The 22,000-nt window shown below is 46.5% G+C and overlaps 1 protein-coding gene across 17 annotated transcripts in view; it reads right to left on the reverse strand.

Moving 5' to 3' along the window:
- Positions 1 to 291: 291 nt before the first annotated feature.
- WNK1 (WNK lysine deficient protein kinase 1) overlaps positions 292 to 22,000 on the reverse strand; it is a 116,818-nt gene continuing 95,109 nt past the window's right edge. For 8 of the 17 annotated variants that reach the window (XM_054167773.1, XM_054167772.1, XM_054167782.1 and 5 more), the window contains 11 exons: positions 21,453 to 21,536; positions 16,538 to 16,624; positions 15,764 to 15,833; positions 14,094 to 14,173; positions 11,828 to 12,486; positions 10,732 to 10,934; positions 8,405 to 8,599; positions 7,096 to 7,188; positions 4,784 to 4,825; positions 1,486 to 1,673; positions 292 to 1,049 (listed from right to left, as the gene is read on the reverse strand). In XM_054167773.1, coding sequence (XP_054023748.1) covers positions 735 to 1,049; positions 1,486 to 1,673; positions 4,784 to 4,825; positions 7,096 to 7,188; positions 8,405 to 8,599; positions 10,732 to 10,934; positions 11,828 to 12,486; positions 14,094 to 14,173; positions 15,764 to 15,833; positions 16,538 to 16,624; positions 21,453 to 21,536 — 2,016 coding nt within the window. In that variant the 3' untranslated portion in view covers positions 292 to 734. The remainder of the gene's footprint in view (positions 1,050 to 1,485; positions 1,674 to 4,783; positions 4,826 to 7,095; positions 7,189 to 8,404; positions 8,600 to 10,731; positions 10,935 to 11,827; positions 12,487 to 14,093; positions 14,174 to 15,763; positions 15,834 to 16,537; positions 16,625 to 21,452; positions 21,537 to 22,000) is intronic. The other 9 variants (XM_054167788.1, XM_054167775.1, XM_054167789.1 and 6 more) reach the window with 7 other exon arrangements.

The following is a 22,000-nucleotide window of genomic DNA, read 5'->3' on the forward strand; positions in this document are numbered from 1 at the left end:
TATAGCTAGCTTTTTTTTGTTTTTCTCCTTTTTAACTTTTTTTTGTTTTTAACCCTCTATATTCCACTCATTTTTAAACTACTGTTGTCCAACAACATTTATATATCACAGTGTTTCCACATCAAAACTGATGGTAAGTACATGTCCGCAGGGAACTTTTAAAAATCTTTAAACAATTGCTCTAATGCTGCAGTCAAAGCTGTTAATACCTTACTGAAAGCAGTAATGACCTATCGAGCAGGGGCCGCGCGGCAAGGCCGGCTGCGCGCCCCGCCACGGCGGGGACGGAGAACTGGGGAGAGGGAGGGGAGGGGGACCGGGCCTGGGACAGCGTTTCTCTTGGTCTTGGTTCTTCAGGGGGAGGTGGGCAGCATGCTAAAGCCCCATGCTAGGATTCGGCTCTCCCACCTCGGCGCCCGGGGATTCGGCCTCACGCCAGGGAACTCCTGCGTGAACCGAGCCCTCGACTTCTCTGCGCGGCTCTCGTTCCACGCAAGAGCAGACTCCCTCCGTCAAAAGCACTGTCCCATCAGAAGGATGCTGATCATCCTCCTCCCCTGCAGAGTGTGTGGGGAAACTCCCTTTACAGAGAGCTGACAGCAATGGTTGGGAAAGAGAAGATCGTTCCTGGTCTGGCAAGCTACCAGCTGGCTGCAGCACTAGTAGCTGATAGAGCCCCATCGCCCTCCCCAGGGCCCGTCCCAAGGTCTAGCCAGCAGGGCCTCCGAGCGCAGCTAAGTGGTCCGCAGGTTGGAGCCTGGAGGGTTGCTGATGGACTTTTGCAAGTTGCTGATGTTGAAGCTCTGCAGAGATGCAGCCCCCACGGGCTGGAACTGGCCGAGCGGGGGCGGTGCTGGGCCCCCTGCCCCGCTCCACGGAGCGCCAAAGGATGCTGCTGGGTAGCTGAACTGCTGCGGGGGGCACATGGCCTTAGTGAAGGGACCTAGAGAGGTAGCTGATGCTGCAGAGATGGGCGTAGCACCCAGGGAAGATGCCATGGAAATACAGAGCTGACCTGGTGCTGAGAACTTTCTTGCCATTCCAGGGCCCTGAAAGGAAACCCAACCCCCAAGAACAGTTACACAGCTGCACTTGACCACCACAGGCTCAGCCCTCAGTCCACAAGCCATTCCCAGGGGACCTTCGCAAGCACATGCCACAGCTCTCCTCCTCAGATAGACCCCAGCCCTTCCACAGCTGGTCATACAGTCACAGAATAATTGTCAGGGTTGGAAGGGACCTCAAGGATCATCCAGTTCCAACCCCTGGCCATGGGCAGGGACACTTTCCACTAGATCAGGCTGCCCAGAACCACATCCAGCCTGGCCTTAGAAACTTCCAGCCCTGCAGGTAAGAGTGAGCTGGTAGGTTTCACAGTAGTTGTCCCAGCCACACAGCAACTACGCCACAGCTGTGTTTGACACTGTACTGACAACCACCACCCTGACAGTTTCTTACCACAAACGCTCCCAGGTGACATCTTACCTCATAGTTGCTATGCCCTTTGCCAACTTTCTTGCCAGACAGGTTCATGGCATCTCGGGCCCAGTTATCTACCAGCTTGTGCAGGTCATCTGTGAAAGTCCCTTTCCGGCTTGAGGCGATGGCAGCAGGCTGCGGTTGGGGTGCTTGGCTGTTCACTGTAGCCCCGACTGTGTTAGTGCTGCTGGTCCCTACAATTGCAAAGGGCTGGAATCAGGCCTTGGGTTAAAGATCATCCTGCTCTAAGCTGAGTAACTGTGGTAATGGTACTTCAGGAGAGCGCCAGTTAAAATGCCATGCAGATTACTCCTAAGGTTCAATTCCAGCACACACCGAAGTGGGACCTAGGAGGACTCCTACAGGCTTGCCTCGGGTTAAGAGTATGTCACAGGTGTGTTCCCTTGTCAGGAAGTGCTGCAAGTAGTCGTCTTAAGAGGGGAATGGTAGAAGCCTACAGGTCTTTGTAGAGGACAAAGGAGGCGAGATTTCAGCACTGAATGACAGCATGGTCAGGTCCTCCTCTCCTCCTACACCTTTAACTAGCAGCAAGCACTACCGCTACAGGTCAGCTCCCCCTTGAAGGACAGAGCTGGATGCCGGGTAAGGAGCAATACAATCAGCATCACCTGCTGCTCTGTAGCAAATTATCTCCACATCGTAATGCAAAGAGAAAACTTCATCCAGATTACACAGAAAAGCCAGAGTGAGAAAGAGCAGTCCTTGTTTCTAACAGCTGCCATACTCCAGCTCTTGAGGATAACCAGAGGGGGCTGTCTTCATCCACCAAAGAGACAGCATCACAGGGCAAGGCTGCACTCCACTACATTTTGCTGTTCGCTTCTGAGAGCATTTTTTGGCCATTATGCTCAGATTTCCTGTGTCAAAAGAAGGAGCATTCCAGATGCAAACAACTAACACAGCTCAGGGAAGACACAAATGGGAAGCTTCCCAGACGCTGCTTTGACAAACCCTTCTGTTCACCGGGTTGATTGCAAGAACACAAAAAACCTGTCCCATAAACAGCAGGTTTTGGTGCTGCTAAAAAGCTTGCTGAACACTATCCTCAACTGGAAATAAAGCTCCAGCAGCTTTGTTCTGGACAGCCTCACTATCCCCTCCCACCTACAAGAACAAAGCAACTGCACTCCAAAGTAGGTTTTTCCAAAGGCAGACCTCCCAACAGGAATCAGAGACATTGTTATCCTGAACCCCCCCAGGACTGCAAAGGACACAGGTGGAAGAAACAATTAAACACTGGGGCAGATTCTTCTGAAGGACATGGTAAAGGTAGACTGAACCTAAGTTTCTCAGATGCTTTCAGTACAATACCAAGCAACACCACCAGCAGGTGGCCACTGCAGTGCTAAACCTAGCACTCCTTGGCAGCACAAATCCTCCCCTACGTCCTTCTCAAAGCTCCTCAAATATTTCTGCTTGCTCACTCTGAAAACTGCACTTGGGAGCTCCAAGAAGACCTGAGTTGATGGTAGACTACTCTGAAGAAAACTGATTGAAAGGTGGAGTATCAAAACTGCTGGCCAGGAAAATCATCTCTGTATTGCACAGGCCAGATGACAGAGTTGTCATCTCTTGCCTGACAGCTGCTTCCACTTCCCCTCTGGCTATCGGCCACAGTCCTTGCAACCACTGCATCAAAGAACTGGCTCCAAACCATGGCAGGAATGTTTCATATTGAGGAGTGAATTAGGAGGGTGACATACTTACTATGCAGGATAAATAAGCAAAGTGTTACTGCTTCTAGTAGTGCTGAGGAGGGAAGGACATACAGCCCTCCCCCCACCACTTCCAGCTCAAGCATGGAAGTGGCTCCCAGTCTGGGTGCCCGCAGGCAGGGCAGGCGGTGTTATAGGCAGAGGCATGCAACAGTACACATGGAAAGGAAAGAAAAGGTTTCCTTGTCCAGGCTGTGCAGCCCCAGCACAGATGAAGAGCAATAGGAACACACGGTAAGATGGCAAGGAAAATCCATCGTGAACCAGCGAGCGCTTGGAGCATGCATCGTGTGGAAAGGGACCAGAACACAGTTAATGAGTGAGGGCAAGAAACATTAAAGGGGAAATTAAAAACACAAATGAGGCAAAAGAGAGAGGTGCTTGGGGGGCTGCCAAACCCAGTAATCAACACATTGCACTGAGGGTTCATGCAGGGATTGATACACTCACTCTCATCCTCTTCATGATGGCCAGCAGCTGCTTTTGACATTTGCCATTCCCACTTCAATCAGTAAGCACACTAGTTCCTGCAGCTACACTGGGAAGCTTCCTCAGGCCACAGAAGGCAGAGACTTATCAAGGTATGTACTGTAGTGCACTCAGCTAAAGATGTGAGAGATCATCTAGGAAAGCTGGAGTGTTTTGGAAAGAATTGGATTGAGGGTGGAAAAGGCGGGAAGCTGTAAAAGCTTTGTCTCCAAAGGTGATTTTGTTAGGGAGCTCCTCTCTCAGGCTGCAGCCAGCCTACAGCACTACAGGTGAGCTGAGCAATGACTAAAGCTCCCATGTGACATTACTTAAAAGATAATGGCTTCTCAGGCACTTCCCATCTCAGCTGTGACACGGTCACTGCCTGCAGAAACTGCCATCCAGAAGAGGCTGAACAGGAAGTGCTTCAGCATGCAGCATTCAATGGAAACCACCCCCCACATTCCTGCTCGGTCACAGCAGCCATCCCCACTTCTGCTCTGACACCAGGGATCTGACATGAAGCAGGCTCTTCCCTACAGCCTGCTGCCTACAATGCACTCATTCTGCTCTTGGGATTGCCCTACCCCCATAACCCAGCAGTCCAAAGACACCTTTAGAACAGTGTTACGTGAGGTGAGCACACGCAGGCTTTTCCGAACATCTCTGGCTTTGGGGCACACGCTGGAGACTTCCCATAGCTTATTCTTACTCTTTAAATGTTGAAGGGTGTCTGCAATTAGATCCATCACTGAGGTGGGAAGCCCCATCAGATCTGTAATCAAAGCAGCTGCTCAAAGGCAGGACTCTAGCACATTATTAGAGCAAGCAGCTGTCTCACTGAGGCTTGGTTCAGTCTGGCTAGCCATGAGCAGAGAGTTCCACAGTGGAGGTGAAGTTCTGCCTGCCTCCACTGGTCTGCAGGAGCAAGAGCCAGACTATTCCATAGGCTAAAGACAGAGTACACATTGGAGGGCATAACATAGACAGACAGATGCTGTGCTGAGACAGAGTCAGGGACATAAGGCTTCGGTGACCAGAAAAAGCTGATGAGTAGCTTTACACTCAGAAACCAGAGAGAACAGAAATAAGATAATTACTACAGAGCTGGTTGCAAGGACAGACTTTTTTCACCATCTTCCCTGAAGCACAAAGAGAGAGTCATTTGTTAAACAGTGAGAAACGTTTAGTATCAGCAAACAGTACACAAAGCTTGGTGAGAAACAGAGGACACAGCACAGCAGGGCTCTTGTGGGCACTGCTAGGACGTTGCAGGGAGACCCACAGCCAGCTCTGACAGCGGGATCAGTTGTACATTTCTTCTTCAGAACTCCCATCCCCTGCTGAAGAGTGTCAGGACACAATACGAGTGGCCACGAACACAAAAGGTAAAGTGAGTCCATCTTCCACCTCTGTCAGGATACAGGATGCATTTTGAGGCTACCAAAGTCCGGTTGGTTTACAACAGGAGGAAGATGAGGTAGGTCAAGCCACCCTGTCTGCTCAGATGGGTGGAAGAGTTTCAGGCATTCCCTGCCAAGCTGTACCACTCTGTTTCTCCAGCTGCACAGTTAAAAGCATCAATTACTGCACAGTTTCCTCAACACCACTTGATTCTAGCCCAGCATCTTCTCCAGCTGCCACTCTCCATGACAGTCTGCAGTAGCATTTCAAGGACAAGATTTCAGGAAGCAAGCCACCTGCAAGAAGCCAAACGCCAGGCCAAGCCGTGCCATGCCAGGTATGACTCTGCCTTTACAGGACAGCTACAGCATGCTTTGCAGAAGGAATCCATTTCCCTTGGCACCAGGCCCAAAAGCAAGAGACACACATGCCAAAATGCTCATAGCTCCATTTGCAGCAAGACCAGGCCTCAGAAATAAGTGATCCTCCCCCATATTCAGTTCATTGCCAAGTCTAGAAACTGAAGGGCTGTTTCTTTATGTTCCCTGGCCTGAAAAAGGACAGGCCAGACTCAAGAGAATTTCAGCTTTGGTACAAATTTAACTTGTTCCAAGAAAGAGGTCATGAATCTCGAGATGAGGTGTGTCAGTCAGTTCACATCTGCACATTACTACACCTAGCAAAGACATTTAAAGCTGCCCAATTTGAAAGACTAAAACCTGTTAGTGCTTACATACCCAAATCCAATGAAGTGGCATAGAGGTATCATTGTAGAACTGAACAGCCAGGGGAAAAAAAAAAACAACTTCCTCTCCCTTTGACACACTCCTCAGAGGATGGAGCTGGTTGCATGGCAGCTGTCTCTGCAGCAGGCCAGGCCCAGTTGCTGCACACAGCTCTCTGGCTCAGCTGTGCTGCTGCCAGCTGTAGCAAGACGTGCTGCAGACATGTGGTACCATCATGCAGTGCAGCCACTGAAAGTCTCTTTACACCACTTAAGGCTTTCTCATATCAAGGCATTCCAGAGGTTGGGAAATGAATGCTGGACATTTAAAGGGTCCAGCCTGCAGCATGGGAGATGTTGCAGCACTCCCAATAAAAGCATGAGATGAGCAGCCTCCTCAGCTCAAGCGTACCATTGCTTCAGTCACATCAGAAGTTTGAGGCTCTCCTGGAAGTCTGGCCTCATAAAAGTACAAGTGAAAGAATTCAGAGGAAAGCTACAAGATAACTTGGGAGGGTTGGCAGGGTCCCTGAAGTGTCTTCACCCACCTTTACTGCTCTTTCCTGTCCATTTAGTGTATCTCCAATTCATACTAGAAACTCCTACACCCAGGCCCATTAGTAGTTAAGGATCTTTTGTGTTTGCCTGAAAGTATTCTCTAAAGCTTTTTCAACCCCTCAACACCTGAACCTTGAGCTATCCATCTGCTAACGAACAGAAGTCCACAGTAACTGCCTACAGGTGGCATCCACGCTCTGCACTGATCAGCACTGAGAACACTCAGACACATCCAACTCACACAGCAAACATTCTGCTGGAGGAAGCCAAACTATTCCCCCCCTGCCCATCGGTCACAGCAGTGTTCAATAAAGGAATCACTGGGGAAAGAAATCTTTGCTGCGCTACTTGAATGGCTACCTCCCCCTCAACACTCATTCAGCTAACACATACTGAAGCATAGATACTAAAGCAGGCCAAAAGGAAATGCCCATGCACTCACAACTTGCTTACTCCCCAGTTGCTACCCTTTCTCTGAACTGTCTTGAAATTTTCCACCCCAAGCCTGAAGAAATGAGTACTGGTTATGAGTTTGACAACAGAGAACCCAAACTTCTCAAGGTGTGCCAACAGCAGCTCAGCTGAGCCATGGGATGGGAGAGAATACAAGGTGGCGGCGGATGGACAATGGGCTGCATGAAACAGATCCAAGCAGCAGAAAAAAAACAAACAACCAAAAAGACAAACTAAACCAAAAGACAAGGAAGGAGTAAAGGTGTTACACACAAAGAGCCAAGCAGGGCGTACTCAGAAATCGGGTCCTCCTGCCCCCAGGCTTGAAGGTGACTCTCTCAGACGCACAGTTAAACTTCGCACAGCCTGTGAGAAAACAAAAACGGGAAGAACAGAGAAAGGAGAGGAGAAGAGACACGAACACCACTACAGGATGTTAGCAGCTTCAGGTTGGAGAGGTGAAATGCATTAACATGACACACAAGAATAAGCCTCAAGGTGTGGACCAAAGAGCATGTGGACAATATACGGAGTGAAGACTCCCTCCAACACCTCCGGACATTAGGACAAGTTTGCAGCGTTACTCCCCAGTACCCAACAACAGGATTGGAACCTCCAGGAGAGCTAGCTCCTGGCAAGTATTCAGTTACTAAATGGCACTACACAGCTCTAGAGAGATGATTCAAGTAGCTTCACAATATTTGACACAGGTTCATTAAAAAAAATTCCTCTAAAGAAAATATTCTGAAGGGGTTGCTTCCTTTGCCTCCCCATACTGCTCCAGTTCCAGGGAAAACATGCATTGGAACTGATTAACTCAGCTTGTGGCAAAGCTTTCTAAAAGATGCTTCAGGGGAGAACAAACCTGGAACAGCTACATGTAGGGAAGTAAAGGAGTCAAGCAATCATTCTCTTAATCGGCAAGCAAAAAACCCTCTGCCTACCAAATCAATCGGAACAGTGGCTGAGATGTTAACGAGCAATCCACCCCTGGAGTAACTTGAGCAAATGAACCATTTACTATTCCTACCATTCCCTCTCTCCACACTAACCCTTCCAGGATCATCCTTTAATTCAGCTGCAGAAGGTGAGCCTTTTTTTTTTCACCTACTGCTCAAAAATCCCACGGACAAGCAGCCAGACCTTTTGGATCTCTGAAAGGACTCCAAGTCTTCAGGCACTTCCTACCATTTCAATTTTCTGCTAAGAGCAAAGCTGCTCTGCTCCTTCCTTAATCTCACTTCACATTTCCAGTCCCCAGTTCTCATCTGCCTTCTCCTCCTTTCCCCCAGGTAAGTAGAATGCTGCTTGCCACCAGCATCCTGGGTTCTTCGGTATTCTCCTTGGGGCTGTCACTACAGCAGCGAGGGCAATGCCCCGTGTGCTCGTTCCTTCAACAGTCTCACCCCTCACCTCTGGGGGAAGGCAGAAAACAACACACAGAAAGAAAAACAAAACCAGCTGGCTCGAGACTACCAATCCACTTTAAGCTATGTATTAAAAATGAAGTGTCATCAAGCTGAGGGTCATTCACCAGTAACAAGGGTGCAAGACTCAACACCGATTCCATTGCAAGTCTTACCTTGGCCTGGTGCCGAAAGGCTTGGTACCGAAAGGGCACCATCACTGGTAAAGGCAGAGTAGAGATTTTCGCTAGAAGGTGAAGGTTTGAGGGGCTGTAACAAATGGTTCTGCCCAGTCTCTGGCACACTACCAGGAGGATGAAGAGTCTGCTGTGGGGGCAAGACTGATGGTGCACTTTGAGCTGACAGATTGCCTAGAGGAAGAAGGAAGGCAAAAAGTCGTTCAACGTTTCCCCACAGGATTTTTGAAGCTTCTGTCATTGTTCCCAAGAGACAGGAGGGAAAAAAAACCACAACAGAAAAGTTTGACTGGAACATTAATGAGGGAGAGAAGTCACTATCAAGTGACTGAAATTATTAGATGAGCTACTACACTTACTGCTAAATGGGGGGAAAAAAAAGTGTGCTATGGTGGGGGTAGAAAGGGTATCATCCTCTGGTCAAGCATGACAACCCAGGCTAGAGACAAGGAGAGAACTACTCCAGTTTGGGAAAGCAGTTAGGACTAGAGAAATGATTTACTCAAGTTTTAGGGCATCTCCATGCTAGATCACTGTCACACACACACACAGAGCTCCCCTATCACACAAGAAACCAGAAATGAGCACCAGGGTACAGAGACTGGGGCATAACATTTTGTGTTACCCAAGTGAAGGTGCAGGAAGCAGCAGCAAGTGTTTGTGCTCAGGGTGCTGGCCCTCTGGTAAAGCTCACTGAATGCCACAGAATTTAAGACACATCTACAATTACACAGCAAGCATCTGACACTGGTGTCACTCAAACAGGAACCAGAACTACTTTTCCAAGTGCTGTTTACGACAAATGGTTTCATCAGTAAGAAAAGAAGCCTGACAACCAAAATTGTTTCTCAGTTCATCTGCACAAAGCCCTTGGAACGCCATTTAAAACAATTAAAAATCCCTACTTCCAACATCTACCCATTGTGACTAAGTATCTGCATTGTAAGGACACAGGTAATAGCATGTTTGGAGTGCTACTCAAGCAGCCAACCAACAAACCACCCAGAGATGACTGAAGAGACCTGCTCCATTCTGCAAAATCAGTTGCAGGAAGCAACAACATCAGCTGATAGAAAAAACCAAAGCCAACAAACAACCCCCCCAAAAGCCCCTCCATTAATACACCTATAGAAATTTTTGCTGTTCCCCTTGCTCTCCCTGGCTAGATTTAATTCTAAGTGCTTTTCTACCCAGGTGTCTTGCTGCTTGGGCAGCTTCCTTATATGCCCCCATTGCAGCTGTCCTTTCTTCCACTCCTTATAGTTTCTTTTTCTGTGATGATCCTTGAGGTCCCTTCCAACCCTGACAATTCTATGAACAACAACAAAACAACAAACAAAATAAATAACAGGAGACCCCACACCACCACAAGACCAAACTCACAAGGAAAACAAAAAGCCCACCACCACCAAAACACACACCTTGAAAAAAAAATCCCACAAACCAACACAAAGCCACAGGTTTCCCCCTCCCCCATACTGTACATTTACATCTTTCTTCCTAGTCAATGCCTGATCCCTGAAAAAGTATAAATCACAGCTTTAATATTGCTCCTACAGAACAATTTCATGATATCTGTCAGTAGATTTTGAAAGCCACAAGGAAGACTACCAAATAGGAAAAGCAATTACATAAATGATCCAGCAATCCAGGCAGGGGAGACATTGGGACACAAATGCCCCCCCACCTCCAAAACACAAGACAAAGACAGCAACAGAGATCTAAGAATAGGAGATGGCACCTTCCCTGTTTTATCTATTGAAGAGCTCTGCTTTGAGTGCAGGGGAGAGCTGTGCATTACAACAGAAGCACCCATTGGCAACACTTCTCAAACTGCAATTAAAGCAAAGCCTCCTGCAGTTTCTTGTCTCCATGTCTACAGGACAGCAGCAACCACCCTTGCTTTAAGAGACTTTGAGCTGAACTTCACATATTTGTGCTGGATTGAGCATAGAGTTGGCAGCATCAGGTGGAAAAGAACAAGTGGAGTATTAGGGAAGAACCATAGGAATCACAGAAACCACTTCTCATTTCATTCAGTTGAAGTTTATTATTAGAAAAGATGCAACCATGTTTCCTTTTACAGGTGAGGTTTAGAATAACCTTACTGCAGTCTCTTGGAAAGAGTTATTCTCTTAAGCGTGTCTCCACAAACCATGGGAAGGAAGTTAAGAAGCAGAGCTAAGTGGAAAGCAAGTTTTTTTTCCTTCTGTCACCATTGCCTTTTTCCTGTAGGCCATGCTATTTTGGAGACTTAAAAGGGAATTTTCACTTCAAAAATTTCCTTAAAATGGAGCCTATCTTACCCGAGAGCTGAGGGCTTTTATTTCCCTGGGAGCTGCTGCGACTGGACTTGCTGCTTTTTCCTTTAGTAGGCCGTCTCCTCCTTCCCGAAAGGGGTGCAGCTGGGGGAATAATTACTGCAGGTGGAGCCTTTCCCAACTTCATGTACAGTGACTCAATCTCCTGCTTCTGGCGACTCTGCAACTCCTGGATCTCTTTAAGGTGCCTAACAAGTTACAAAAGAGTAGGACTTAACCACAACGATATGTAGATGGAGGCCCGCGCACAAGCCCTCCCCTCCAGCCCAGCTCCATCAGCTGCTGTGGTCAAATTCTTACTAACATTTAAGAAAGGAGAAAACAAATCTTTTCCACAAATAACCACCGAATGCACACCACAGCAGACCTGCCATTTTCCACTGTGCTCTATCCCTGGCTAGAGTTCCAAGAAAAAATTCCCAACACTGTAATCATAACCCCCAAGCTGAACGACAGCACAAACGAGAGCATGCACCTACTGTAGGAGAGCAAATCATCCAGCATTAAAATGCTACAGAAATAGTGAGGTTTACTCCTTTGCCAAGACCAAGACATGGCCTTGAAGACTTCTACATTTTGCCCTAAGGATTTTGCAGAGCAGTTGCACACACAAAGCTTAAAATGGGCAGCTGCCCTAAAAACCATTCAGCTTCCAGCATAAGCCAGCAGGTTATGTTGTTAGACTCCACTGGTTTTTTCCTAAGGCAAGGAGGATTCTTCCAGAAAAGAACAGCCAGAAATGCACTTTAGAAATGCAGAGGGTTGTGTGTTACTTTCCAATGAGACAACTTTTCTCACTACTACACTTCAGGGAGATGCAAAAGCTCTGCAGTCTTACCCACAATGCAGCAACCTACACAAACACACACAAGGTTACAGGTTAGAGAATGAAGCATGGCAAGCACAGATACAGTCTGTCATAACTATGCTCCACTTCCCCACTAAAAATCTTACCTCCCACAAACACTGAATCTTTTAATAAAGCCTACTTTTGTTCTTTGCAGACACAAAGCACAGATGAAGACAGTAACCATCCTGTGTACACAGGTCTTACACGAGCACACAAGGAAAACCGCCTTACTTTTCCCGTAACCGACGGAGTTCCAACTTCAAGTCTTCATCTTCGATGTCAGACTCGTTGTCACTGCTCATGTAGGAAGAGTTGAATGAGTTGCTAAGGCTCTGAACAGGAAGGCTGATCTTTGACCCCAGGGGCTGGAGGGAGTCTGGGCTCCCTGAGCCATCATCCAAATCCTTAGCCATCCCACTTAAGAAGGCAGCCTCCGGTTCAGAGGATGGACCATTCATGTGTGGGGACTGTCTTGACTCCAACTCTTTCTTCGGAGCCGTAGCTGAAGCAGCAACTTGTTCCAAGCCCACAGAGCGAGGAAGAGTCATTGGCTCTTTCTCTGCACAGCTGACCTCATCCTGAGTCTTTGACACGGAGAAGCGCCCCACTTGATCCATTGTCGTGGTTACCTGAAAGCGCCCAACCTTAGCGGGCTGAGCAACATCTGCTGGTACCTGCAGCACAGGAGCTGCCTGAGGGATGCCATCTACCACATCCAGGGAAGAGCCGGCCACAGCCTCGCTCCTCCGACAGCCAGCCTGCTTCACCAGAGTGCTCTCTGGGCTACTGGCAGAAAGGGATGAAGAATCAGTAGAGGTGGTTTCAAACTGCACAGGCTTAGCTTCAGGTTTGTCACCCTCCTTCAGCACATCATCCACTGCCACAGATACCTAGAAGAGAAATTCAATCATGAAGACTTTTACAGTTCTTCTTTAACTGATGGTTTTATTTACCTTAGCAATAACATTGTGCCCAAGAGAGGAAAATAACAGCCCAACCCCCCTGCCAGAGCAGGGCCACAGAATCCAGCACAGGTCACACAGGAACACATCCAGACAGGGATGGAAAGGCTCCAGAGAAGGAGACTCCACAACCCCTCTGGGCAGCCTGCTCCAGGGCACTGGGACCCTCACAGTGAAGAAGTTCCTCTTCAGGTTGAGGTGGAACCTCCTGTACTGGAGTTTCCATCCTTGTCCTATCCCAGGGCACATGATTCTGTTCAAACCATGACAGTGCCTCACAGGGAAATGAGAGGAAAGATTTGTTTACAGTAGTATCACAGTATCACTAAGGTTGGAAGAGACCCCGAAGATCATCGAGTCCAACCTGGCACCACAGACCTCATGACTAGACCATGGCACCAAGTGCCACATCCAATCCCCTCTTGAACACCTCCAGGGATGGGGACTCCACCACCTCCCTGGGCAGCACATTCCAATGACGAACGACTCTCTCAGTGAAGAACTTTCTCCTCACCTCCAACCTAAACTTCCCCTGGCACAGCTTGAGACTGTGTCTCCTTGTTCTGGTGCTGGTTGCCTGGGAGAAGAGACCAACCCCTTCCTGGCCACAACCACCTTTCAAGTAGTTGTAGAGGGCAATGAAGTCTCCCCTGAGCCTCCTCTTCTCCAGGCTAAGCAACCCCAGCTCCCTCAGCCTCTCCTCACAGGGCTGTGCTCAAGGCCTCTCCCCAGCCTTGTTGCCCTTCTCTGGACACCTTCAAGTGTCTCGATGTCCTTCTTAAACTGAGGGGCCCAGAACTGGACAGAGGACTCAAGGTGTGGCCTAACCAGTTCAGAGTACAGGGGCACAATGACCTCCCTGCTCCTGCTGGCCACACTATTCCTAATGCAAGCCAGGATGCCGTTGGCCTTCTTGGCCACTTGGGCACACTGCTGGCTCATGTTTAGGCAGCTGTCAATCAGCACCCCCAGATCCCTCTCTGTTTGGCAGCTCTCCTGCCACTCTGACCCCAGCCTGTAGCACTGCATGGGGTTGCTGTGGCCAAAGTGCAGCACCTGGCACTTGGACTTGTTGAATGCCATCCTGTTGGACTCTGCCCATCTGTCCAGTCAGTCGAGGTCCCTCTGCAGAGCTCTTCTGTCCTCTAACTGACCAACATGTGCTCCCAACTTGGTGTCATCTGCAAATTTGCTGATGACTGACTCAATCCCCTCATCCAGGACCACAGAATCCAGCACAGGTCACAGGAACACATCCAAACAGGGATGGAAAGGCCCAGAGAAGGAGACTCCACAACATCTCTGGGTAGCCTATCCCAGTACTGTGGCACCCTTACAGTAGAGAAGTGCTTCCTCATGTTAAGGAGAAACTTCCTGTGCTGTGGTTCCCATCCACTGCCCCTTGTCCTATCCCAGGGCACAAGTGAGCAGAGGCTGTCCTGACACTCAGCCCTCAAATATTTATAGACATTTATTAGATCTCCTCTCAGCCCTCTCCTCTCCAGACTAAACAGCCCCAGTTCAACATCTCCTACCTGGAACCGTCCCATCTTAAGCACGCTGGCTCCTGCTGCGGTAGCCACAGCACTGCTCTCTCCACCACATGATGCTGGAGCTAAGGAAAACAAGAATGGGATTAAGAAGAAAACGAGCAACAAATAATTTGAACTCAAATTACTTTTTACTCAGCTATTAAAGGAGTCAGTACAGCTTCCATATTTCCATCATGGCCCCTTCCTACATGTTGACATTTAATGTGTCTAGCACAGCAAGGCTGGAAGCAATTTCAACAGCTACCAGGTAACTCTTAATGTGCCACCAGATTCATGGAACCTGATCTCTTTTCTCTATTCAGCTTTGCCACACCGAATGTTGAAACCACAATGTTAACATCAAGTATTTTGATCACTAAGTATTTTAATGCACTTTTAAAAGTGCATCTTTAGATAGCAGTGAAAGCAGCACACCCATTTTGAGCAAGGACATAAACCAGCCAACGAATAAAAAGCACTGGAATTGAGATGAGAAAGCTCATTTTAATTCAATGCCCACCGACCACCTACATTTCACACTGCTGGGGACAATTTAGGAGGAGGAAAGCAGTAAGTTGGAGAACTGCTAGAAACCACATTGACTTCAAGCAGCCTAGGTGAAGCTTTGGGGCTGGATTCTTAGGCATCAGCTGGCAGCATGAGATTACAAAGCTGAGAAAGACAAAGCTATTTTTAAATCAGTCCTGCTGGCTGGCTTGGTGTCTTTACAAAGCAGCTTCCCCATTTGTTCACTTTCACCTTCTAAACTTTAACAGGCAAAACCCAACTCAGTTTCTACCAGACAAACAAGTTCTGCAGTGCAGTACATGACCAACACAGCAAAATGGGAATATTTGTTTTCCTACTGGTTTTATTCACTTCTGAAGGTTTGATAACCTTCAGAAGCACATGAGAACTTTCAGATAGAACTTCAGAGGCACATGGAAGTGGAAGTAACTTTTACTACATAGCTAGAAACAATTTTAGTACTATACGTATAGTTTCTTTAGGAAAAGGAAGATTTTTAAAGCATAAAAAATTAGAGGAATACTAACAGGGAAGTCTCAGACTATTTTACACATTTTTGTGTTCCTCCCTCTAACAAGAACTGAACTCATTTAGATTTGAAGGACTGATCAGCTGGACAAACTGCTGATCATCCAGTCAGCCTTCAGCCAGAAAGAAGTCTGCTTTTCCTACTACCATATTTAAATTTTGAGTAACTTAACCTTTGTTTCTCTAATTAACTAGAAAAGCAGCACTCTCAGGTCACTACGAGGTATCCCACACGCAGAACACACAACAAGGACACAAAATGAGAAGTCCTACTGTTACTGCCACACAAGGCAGAAAACCTCCTTCAAACCTGAAGCTTTACCTCAGCAGCATGCTGGAGATGCTTTGCCAGTCTTTAGCATTTTGGACACCTTTAAATCCTGTAATACACACTGATCATTCCCCTCTCCTGGCCCACAGTGGGAAATTTTGTTCTTCTTACCAAAACCTAACACGCTCCCTAAGGAATTGCCATTGCATGGTTTACTGAAAGAGGCTATATATATGCATTATACACACACACATATATACATCTCCTTCCAAGTTTCTAGTCTGTTTAATTTTGGACTCTATCTTCCTGATGAGAAACCATCTAAAATAACAAAAGGCTGTCTTACCATCCTTCAGAGCCTGTGCTGCTGTGGACACCAGCGTGGTAACCGTTGTAGATGCTACTGAGGGCACAGACTAGAGGTTCAAGGAGGGGAAAGAAAAGAAAATGAAGAAAGTGAGCAGTTTCATTGAATGCCAACAAATTCACTCTGCTGCATATTACACAATCTTTTGTTTCCAGAGGCAAAGCATGGCCCACAACCAGACAAATGCAAGCATTTTTAACCTCCAAAATAAGCAACGTGGGCACAAAGTTTTGTGTGCCTTGCAGCTTTGAGGCTGTCACTATAATTACCCCTGTGCTTTGCACAAGCAACAAACACATAGGTAGTCACTTGGAGGTCACAATGCCAAGTGTGATCTTCATTTCATATCAAGAGTTAATTATTATGGTCTTTTGAACTGTCAGGTCTGCACTTTACATCACCCCTCCCAAATTAAAACTGACATATCACATACTGCTTGTTTAGTGCTCCTCCCCCTTGCTCTACAGCCACTTCCCTGCTAGTGTGGTGACACTCATGACATCACCAGAAAAGCTAAATTAAGAAGTAATACCAAACTCAGCCTCAGGAAATTTGCAATCATTACAAATAGATTTCTCCCCCCATTATTTTTGTTGACTATGTCCCACAACCTGGAAGATGACTCCTCAGTTTCATTTATTAGAAGTCTAAAGACTGCTGTAGTGATACTCAAGGCAGTGACCTAAGAGCACAACCTTGAAAAAGCACTGAAGTTCTCTCAAGACTACTGAACTGTCAACACTGCAAACGTACACAGGCAGGAGCAGATGTCACGGGAACAGTCTCCGGACTGAGGGTTCTTCTCAGCTTAGCATCCAGATCCTCCAGCGGCTGTTGGGACTAAGAAAGGAAAGAGTAAAGAGCTGTCCCAGCTCAGGAGAAATAGAGCACATTTGAGAAAGAGACAGCTTTAATAAAGAAAATGTAAAGCAGTCAGCACAGCTTCCATATTGCCGTCATGGTGCCTTCCTACGTGTTGACATTTAACACGTACAGCACAGCAAGGCCGGAAGCAACTTCAACAATGCAGCAGAGGATGTGGATTAGGGTTTATCTAAAAATCTTCAAGAAAGCCAATTAAGGAAAAAGAATTTGCAGAGCAGTTAAAAAAAAAACAACTATCATTTCAAAAGCAAGGATGGATAGGCTGAGAATAACATTTTTTTGTGGGGGGGAAGGAACAAACAAAACCAAACCCCAAACCACCCAAAAATCCAACCCCCAAATACACACACACGGGGGGGGGGAAATACACCACACTATAGAGACACAAACCAACCATACCCCCAGAAAAGCCCAAAATACTGATTAAAACCAGACAAAACAAACCAGCCAAAGTCCCCACCTCACATCCTCCCCAGGTTCCCTCAAAGAAGCCATCTGGATGGATTGACTAAAGAGGATGAAAGAGGGACAGAATCGCTCCAGTATGACTTAGATTTCATCTGAGTTGGCATCCAAGATGTTTTTCAAACTTGGCCAATTCAATTGAGACAGGGAAAAATTAAGATAAATTGTCTAAAAATATCTCAGAAGGTAAAAGTTCAGAAGCACTCAAAATGCTTAATTAGGGCCACATCCAAAGATGCATGAAGAAGAAGAAAGCCTGGGCAGCTGTCACTAAGCTATGGAGTAGAAATCTCCATCTAACCTTTAGCATCGTTGATCTGGCCAAGTCTTTTGTACTAAAAAGCGACATCTCTTTAGAAGCGAAGCTGACATCACCACAACATAAGAACATTACCCTCCACTGTCAGGAAACTGAAAGCTAGGAGGACACAATAGCATAAAGATGCTTTCAACAGGCTGCCAGGACTACATTCTTCCTGAGTTGTGGATTTCAAAAGATGTCAGCAAAACCACCCCAAGAACAATGTATCAATTCCATCCAAAGAAGAAGAAAAGCAAGCACCAAAAGATGCAGACTTCTATGCCTCTGCAGAAAGCCAAGTGCTTAGCAGGCAAGGGGCTAATTTAACTCAATAATATTGTAAAATAAAGAGGATATTTCACCTGAAATGCTGCACAAATACTTAAGGCTCCCAAGAAAATGTTTGCTTCAAAAAGCCTGAGATATCAGAATCAAGCAAATAAAAGATTTCTTTCTGGAACACGGGAGCCAAAATGAAGCTTGAAACATTACTCTCAATACACTTTAAAAAGCATTAAAGACTTCACAGAACAGGTGATTAAGACTAAGGAACTAAGAGTCCAAAAGTGGTCTTGCAATGACAGATTTTGGCTGCAAATTAGGAGTCTGGTACTAAGGGAAATAAAAAAGGGGGGGGAGGTAAATGTGTAATGAGCTCAGGAGAGAAGCAGTAGGGAAGGCAAGCCCTAGCTACTTGAAGACAACCCAGGAATTTTCCAGAGAGCACTGTGTGATAGCAGTAAATGCTCTTAATATTTGGTTAAGTTTGGTCTAGTTGGTCTCCTCTAACTTTGTCTTATTCCCACACAGGCTTTACTATTCACATGAGAATTGAAATGAGGCAAAGGAGAAGAGGCAGGGGATCTAGATTTGCCCCTCTTCCATACCAGAAACACCTGGCAAACAGCAAGAAGCCTTTTGCAGGGGTGCAGTGGCTCGAGTCACATAAGTGGCTACAAGTGGTTTGAGTTTGGAACTGAGAATTAGTCATTTCTTCCCCCAAAACAATGACAATAAACACAACTATGAACTTAGTGTGACTGGTTTTAACCAGCTGCCTCCAGATCCATCTGCTACCTCTGCCCTTGGTAAGAGGGCAGATAATTAGCACCCATTTGTTGTTGCCCACTCTGCTGCAAACCCATGCTTCAGAAAAGTGGCCGACAGGCACAGTCCAGATTCTGTCTTTAGAAGCCAAAGGAAAATAAAGCAGTGCTGCTTGCTGACACTACTATCTTGTATCTCTACACCAGTCATGCAGCTTCCTGCTTGGCTGGGGGCAGAAGATCTCCATTTCCTGATCACTCACAGAGCAAGAATATGGCCTTCATTCAGCCTGCTGGAAAACTGCATCAAAGCAAACACAGCAGCACTCACTCCTTCCTGTGACAGGTTTCCAGAGCCACACGTTCACCTTCACTGTTTTCTGATGCCAAGAGCATTGCTTTTTCACACTGAATAATGCCTGCCAAGTATTTGACTGATTTTCATGGCTTTATAAAAAGATTTTTAAATGCTTTTTAATTAAAGCAGAGACAATAAGGAGACATTCTGGACAAAGAAACCTCTTGATTAAGGTCACTGATTTGTATTTGCTCCATTAGGTCAAGAGCAAGAAGGTGGTGGAGCTGAAATAGACAGGATGAGACATCTACTTCCAGCACATTGTAACTTAGGTCCACTAAACTACTTCCATTTTAACCTCCAGAATCACCTATGCCAACTTGGTCTAAGAGATACCACAAACTAATGACCTTTACTGGGACAATTATAGAAACTGCTGAATAAAGACAAAGCTTCTGCACAGACAGCACTGGATGAAAAGAGCTGGAAATGTGAAAATGGTCTATTAATGTCACAGACATGGAAGCAGCTAACATGCCCTGCTGCTCACCTCTATTCATGTCTCCAGAACCACAGATGGTTAGGGGTTGGAAGGGACCTCAAAAGCTCATCCAGTCCAAGCCCCCTGCCAGAGCAGGAGCACCTAGAGCAGGTCACACAGGAACACATGCAGGAGGATTTGGAATATCTCCAGAGAGGGAGATCCACAACTCTCCTGGGCAGCCTGTTCCAGGGTTCTGTCACCCTCACAGGGAACTTCCTGTGCCTCAACTTCCATTCACTGCCCCTTGTGCTGTCCTTGGGCATCATTCAGCAGAGCCTGGCTCCAGCCTCTGGGCACTCCCCCTGCACATCTTTATCAACATGAATGAGGTCACCCTCAGGCTCTCCTCCTAAGGAAGATGTTCTACTCCATTTCTATTGTATTTTATTCTGCACTGGACTCTCTCAAGCAGTTCCCTGAGGTCCTTCTTGAACTGAGGGGCCCAGAACTGGATGCAATATTCCAGATGCAGCCTCACCAGGGCAGAGTAGAGGGGGAGGAGAACCAGGTAATACCACAGTTCTCACATGAGAAAGACAAATGGAAATACTATTGCAATGGTGTATTTGAAGATTAGTAGCCTAAGACATGCAGTTCAGTGCTTAGAGCTCCAGCTCACCAACCAAAGCTGCCTTACCACATTTTCAACTGAAAATTTTCTATCCCAACTCTGTTGTATGGCAGTCAGCTTAAACCCTGCCAGGCAGAACTTCTCATCAAGCTATTCTAAGTCCCAAAACAAGGAACAGCTTGCAAAGAATTAAAATGACCTTTAAAATTCATTTTGAAATTGCAGCCACAGGTGAAGCTTGAATTCAAGAGCTCCAGTGCTAGAGACAAGAGGGAAAAACCTTACCAGATTGTTATGGAGAGGACTTAAAGTTAGCTCAGTCTGCATTAAAATTCAGAGCTCAAGAATGCAAACAAAGAACATCAGGCCACAGTGCTACTCAGTACTGCACACACTGTCATACTGTAGCTATTTTTCATAATTGCTTTACAATTACAGTGAAGAATTTCTTTCCATAAAAGGACAGATTCCAATTCAGGAGCAGCTTTTGGACATGTATTCTAAGACTATTCCCCGTGGACTTCAGCCACAGGTGGAAGAGGTTAATACTGTAAGCAGCACATGGAGACAGGAACTAGTGGATTTAAGTCAGTATTGTGCTGAGCCTTAAGCAAGCACCATTAGGTACTTGCTTGAGTATCTTCTTTACAGGTTTCAATATAAAATTGGGATCATAATTCTGTGCCAAGGGTACTTCAGTGACACTTCAGCATAATCCAATTTTGTGTTCATTCAGGTTTCTTCCCAAAGCAGCACAATTTTCTCTCGCGGTCTCAGGGGTGCGTTTTGTTTGGGTTTCTCTTTTCTTTGCCTACTGAAGTGTGGTGCTCCCATGCTACAAGTCATTACACAGCACTGAGGAGATGCATAAAACTGTTTCAGCTCAATGCAGTTCTTTTAATTACAGACATTCTTGGCTATTTTTTTTTAAACAGAAGTGAAGACAGATTTAATCTTCGTGGCCCGAGCTCATCACCTGTGCAACTCACATACCAAATATCCAAGCTAACTCTTGCATGTAGAGGTCAGAATCTGAGCAAGTGGAGCCTCTGCCACATTACAACTCACGTTTATGATCAGGAGACTCAAATACCTTTGGCAGATTTGAAAGTGAAATCAGAGTGCAGTAACAAGCACTGAAGAACAGAGCAGGAATTGGCAGATCCAGCAATTTTTCCCTTTTCACCAAGATTTAATTGCAGTATACACTGCCTCCCTGGAGAGCTATTGTTTTGCTACTACACCCTCTCCAGGCTCAGGCTTTATGTACACACTCACCTGTGCTGTTTTTAAAAATAACCTCCTAAAGTTAGTCAAAACCCCAAGGCTGATTAATTGTTCCTGTACTTCAGACACTGGTTACAGCCTCCTGAAGCACAAGCTACACAGCCAGTGCTGAAGTGACTCTGGGTACTGCTACGAGTCACACAAAAGGGGTTACTCAGTCAAAGGAAAAGAAAAACCAAAGGCATTAATAACATGCAACGGAGAGTTTAATCAAAACATGCTCTTGGAAAGGAAAGGCAACAGAAAAACAATCTGCCCAGTGATGTAGCACCTGAGTTAGTGAAGGTCCCGGAAAAGGTGGCAGCGGCTCGCTGGATGGAGTGCCAGCCGGAAGCTCAGAACCTACTGGTAGCACCTAGGGACAACGAGGAGGAAACGCGAGTCCATCAGACACAGAGCAACAGAAGGATCAGACACCAAGCTACAGTCACTCAGGTCATACAAAGCCTCAACGTCTTTCCTGGAGAGACTTACTTCCTGCAGAGCTAGCACAGTCTTCAAAGCTTTCTGCAACAAAGTTGGGGGAAGTTGTTGGCTTGCTCGTTATTTTTGAATCCTAACTGGTTTTGAGTAGCCACAACTTGCAGCTCAAACAAGCTGCTGCATCCAGGGGCAAAGTACCCTGTTTGTAAGAACTGCTAGAATACTTCTCCCACAAAGCAATTCATTTCCCAAGAAGTTTAATTTCTAAAAGGGTGCAAGAATGCCCTCAATCTCCTTACAACAGACCTGCATTAACTGCCCACTCGCAGCAGCAAGTTTATGTGCCTCTGGCAAAGTGTTCCAAGAAGCATCGCTTCAGAACAAGAACTGTCATGC

This window comes from Dryobates pubescens, chromosome 15, assembly GCF_014839835.1.
Source record: "Dryobates pubescens isolate bDryPub1 chromosome 15, bDryPub1.pri, whole genome shotgun sequence".
Lineage (NCBI taxonomy): Eukaryota > Metazoa > Chordata > Aves > Piciformes > Picidae > Dryobates > Dryobates pubescens.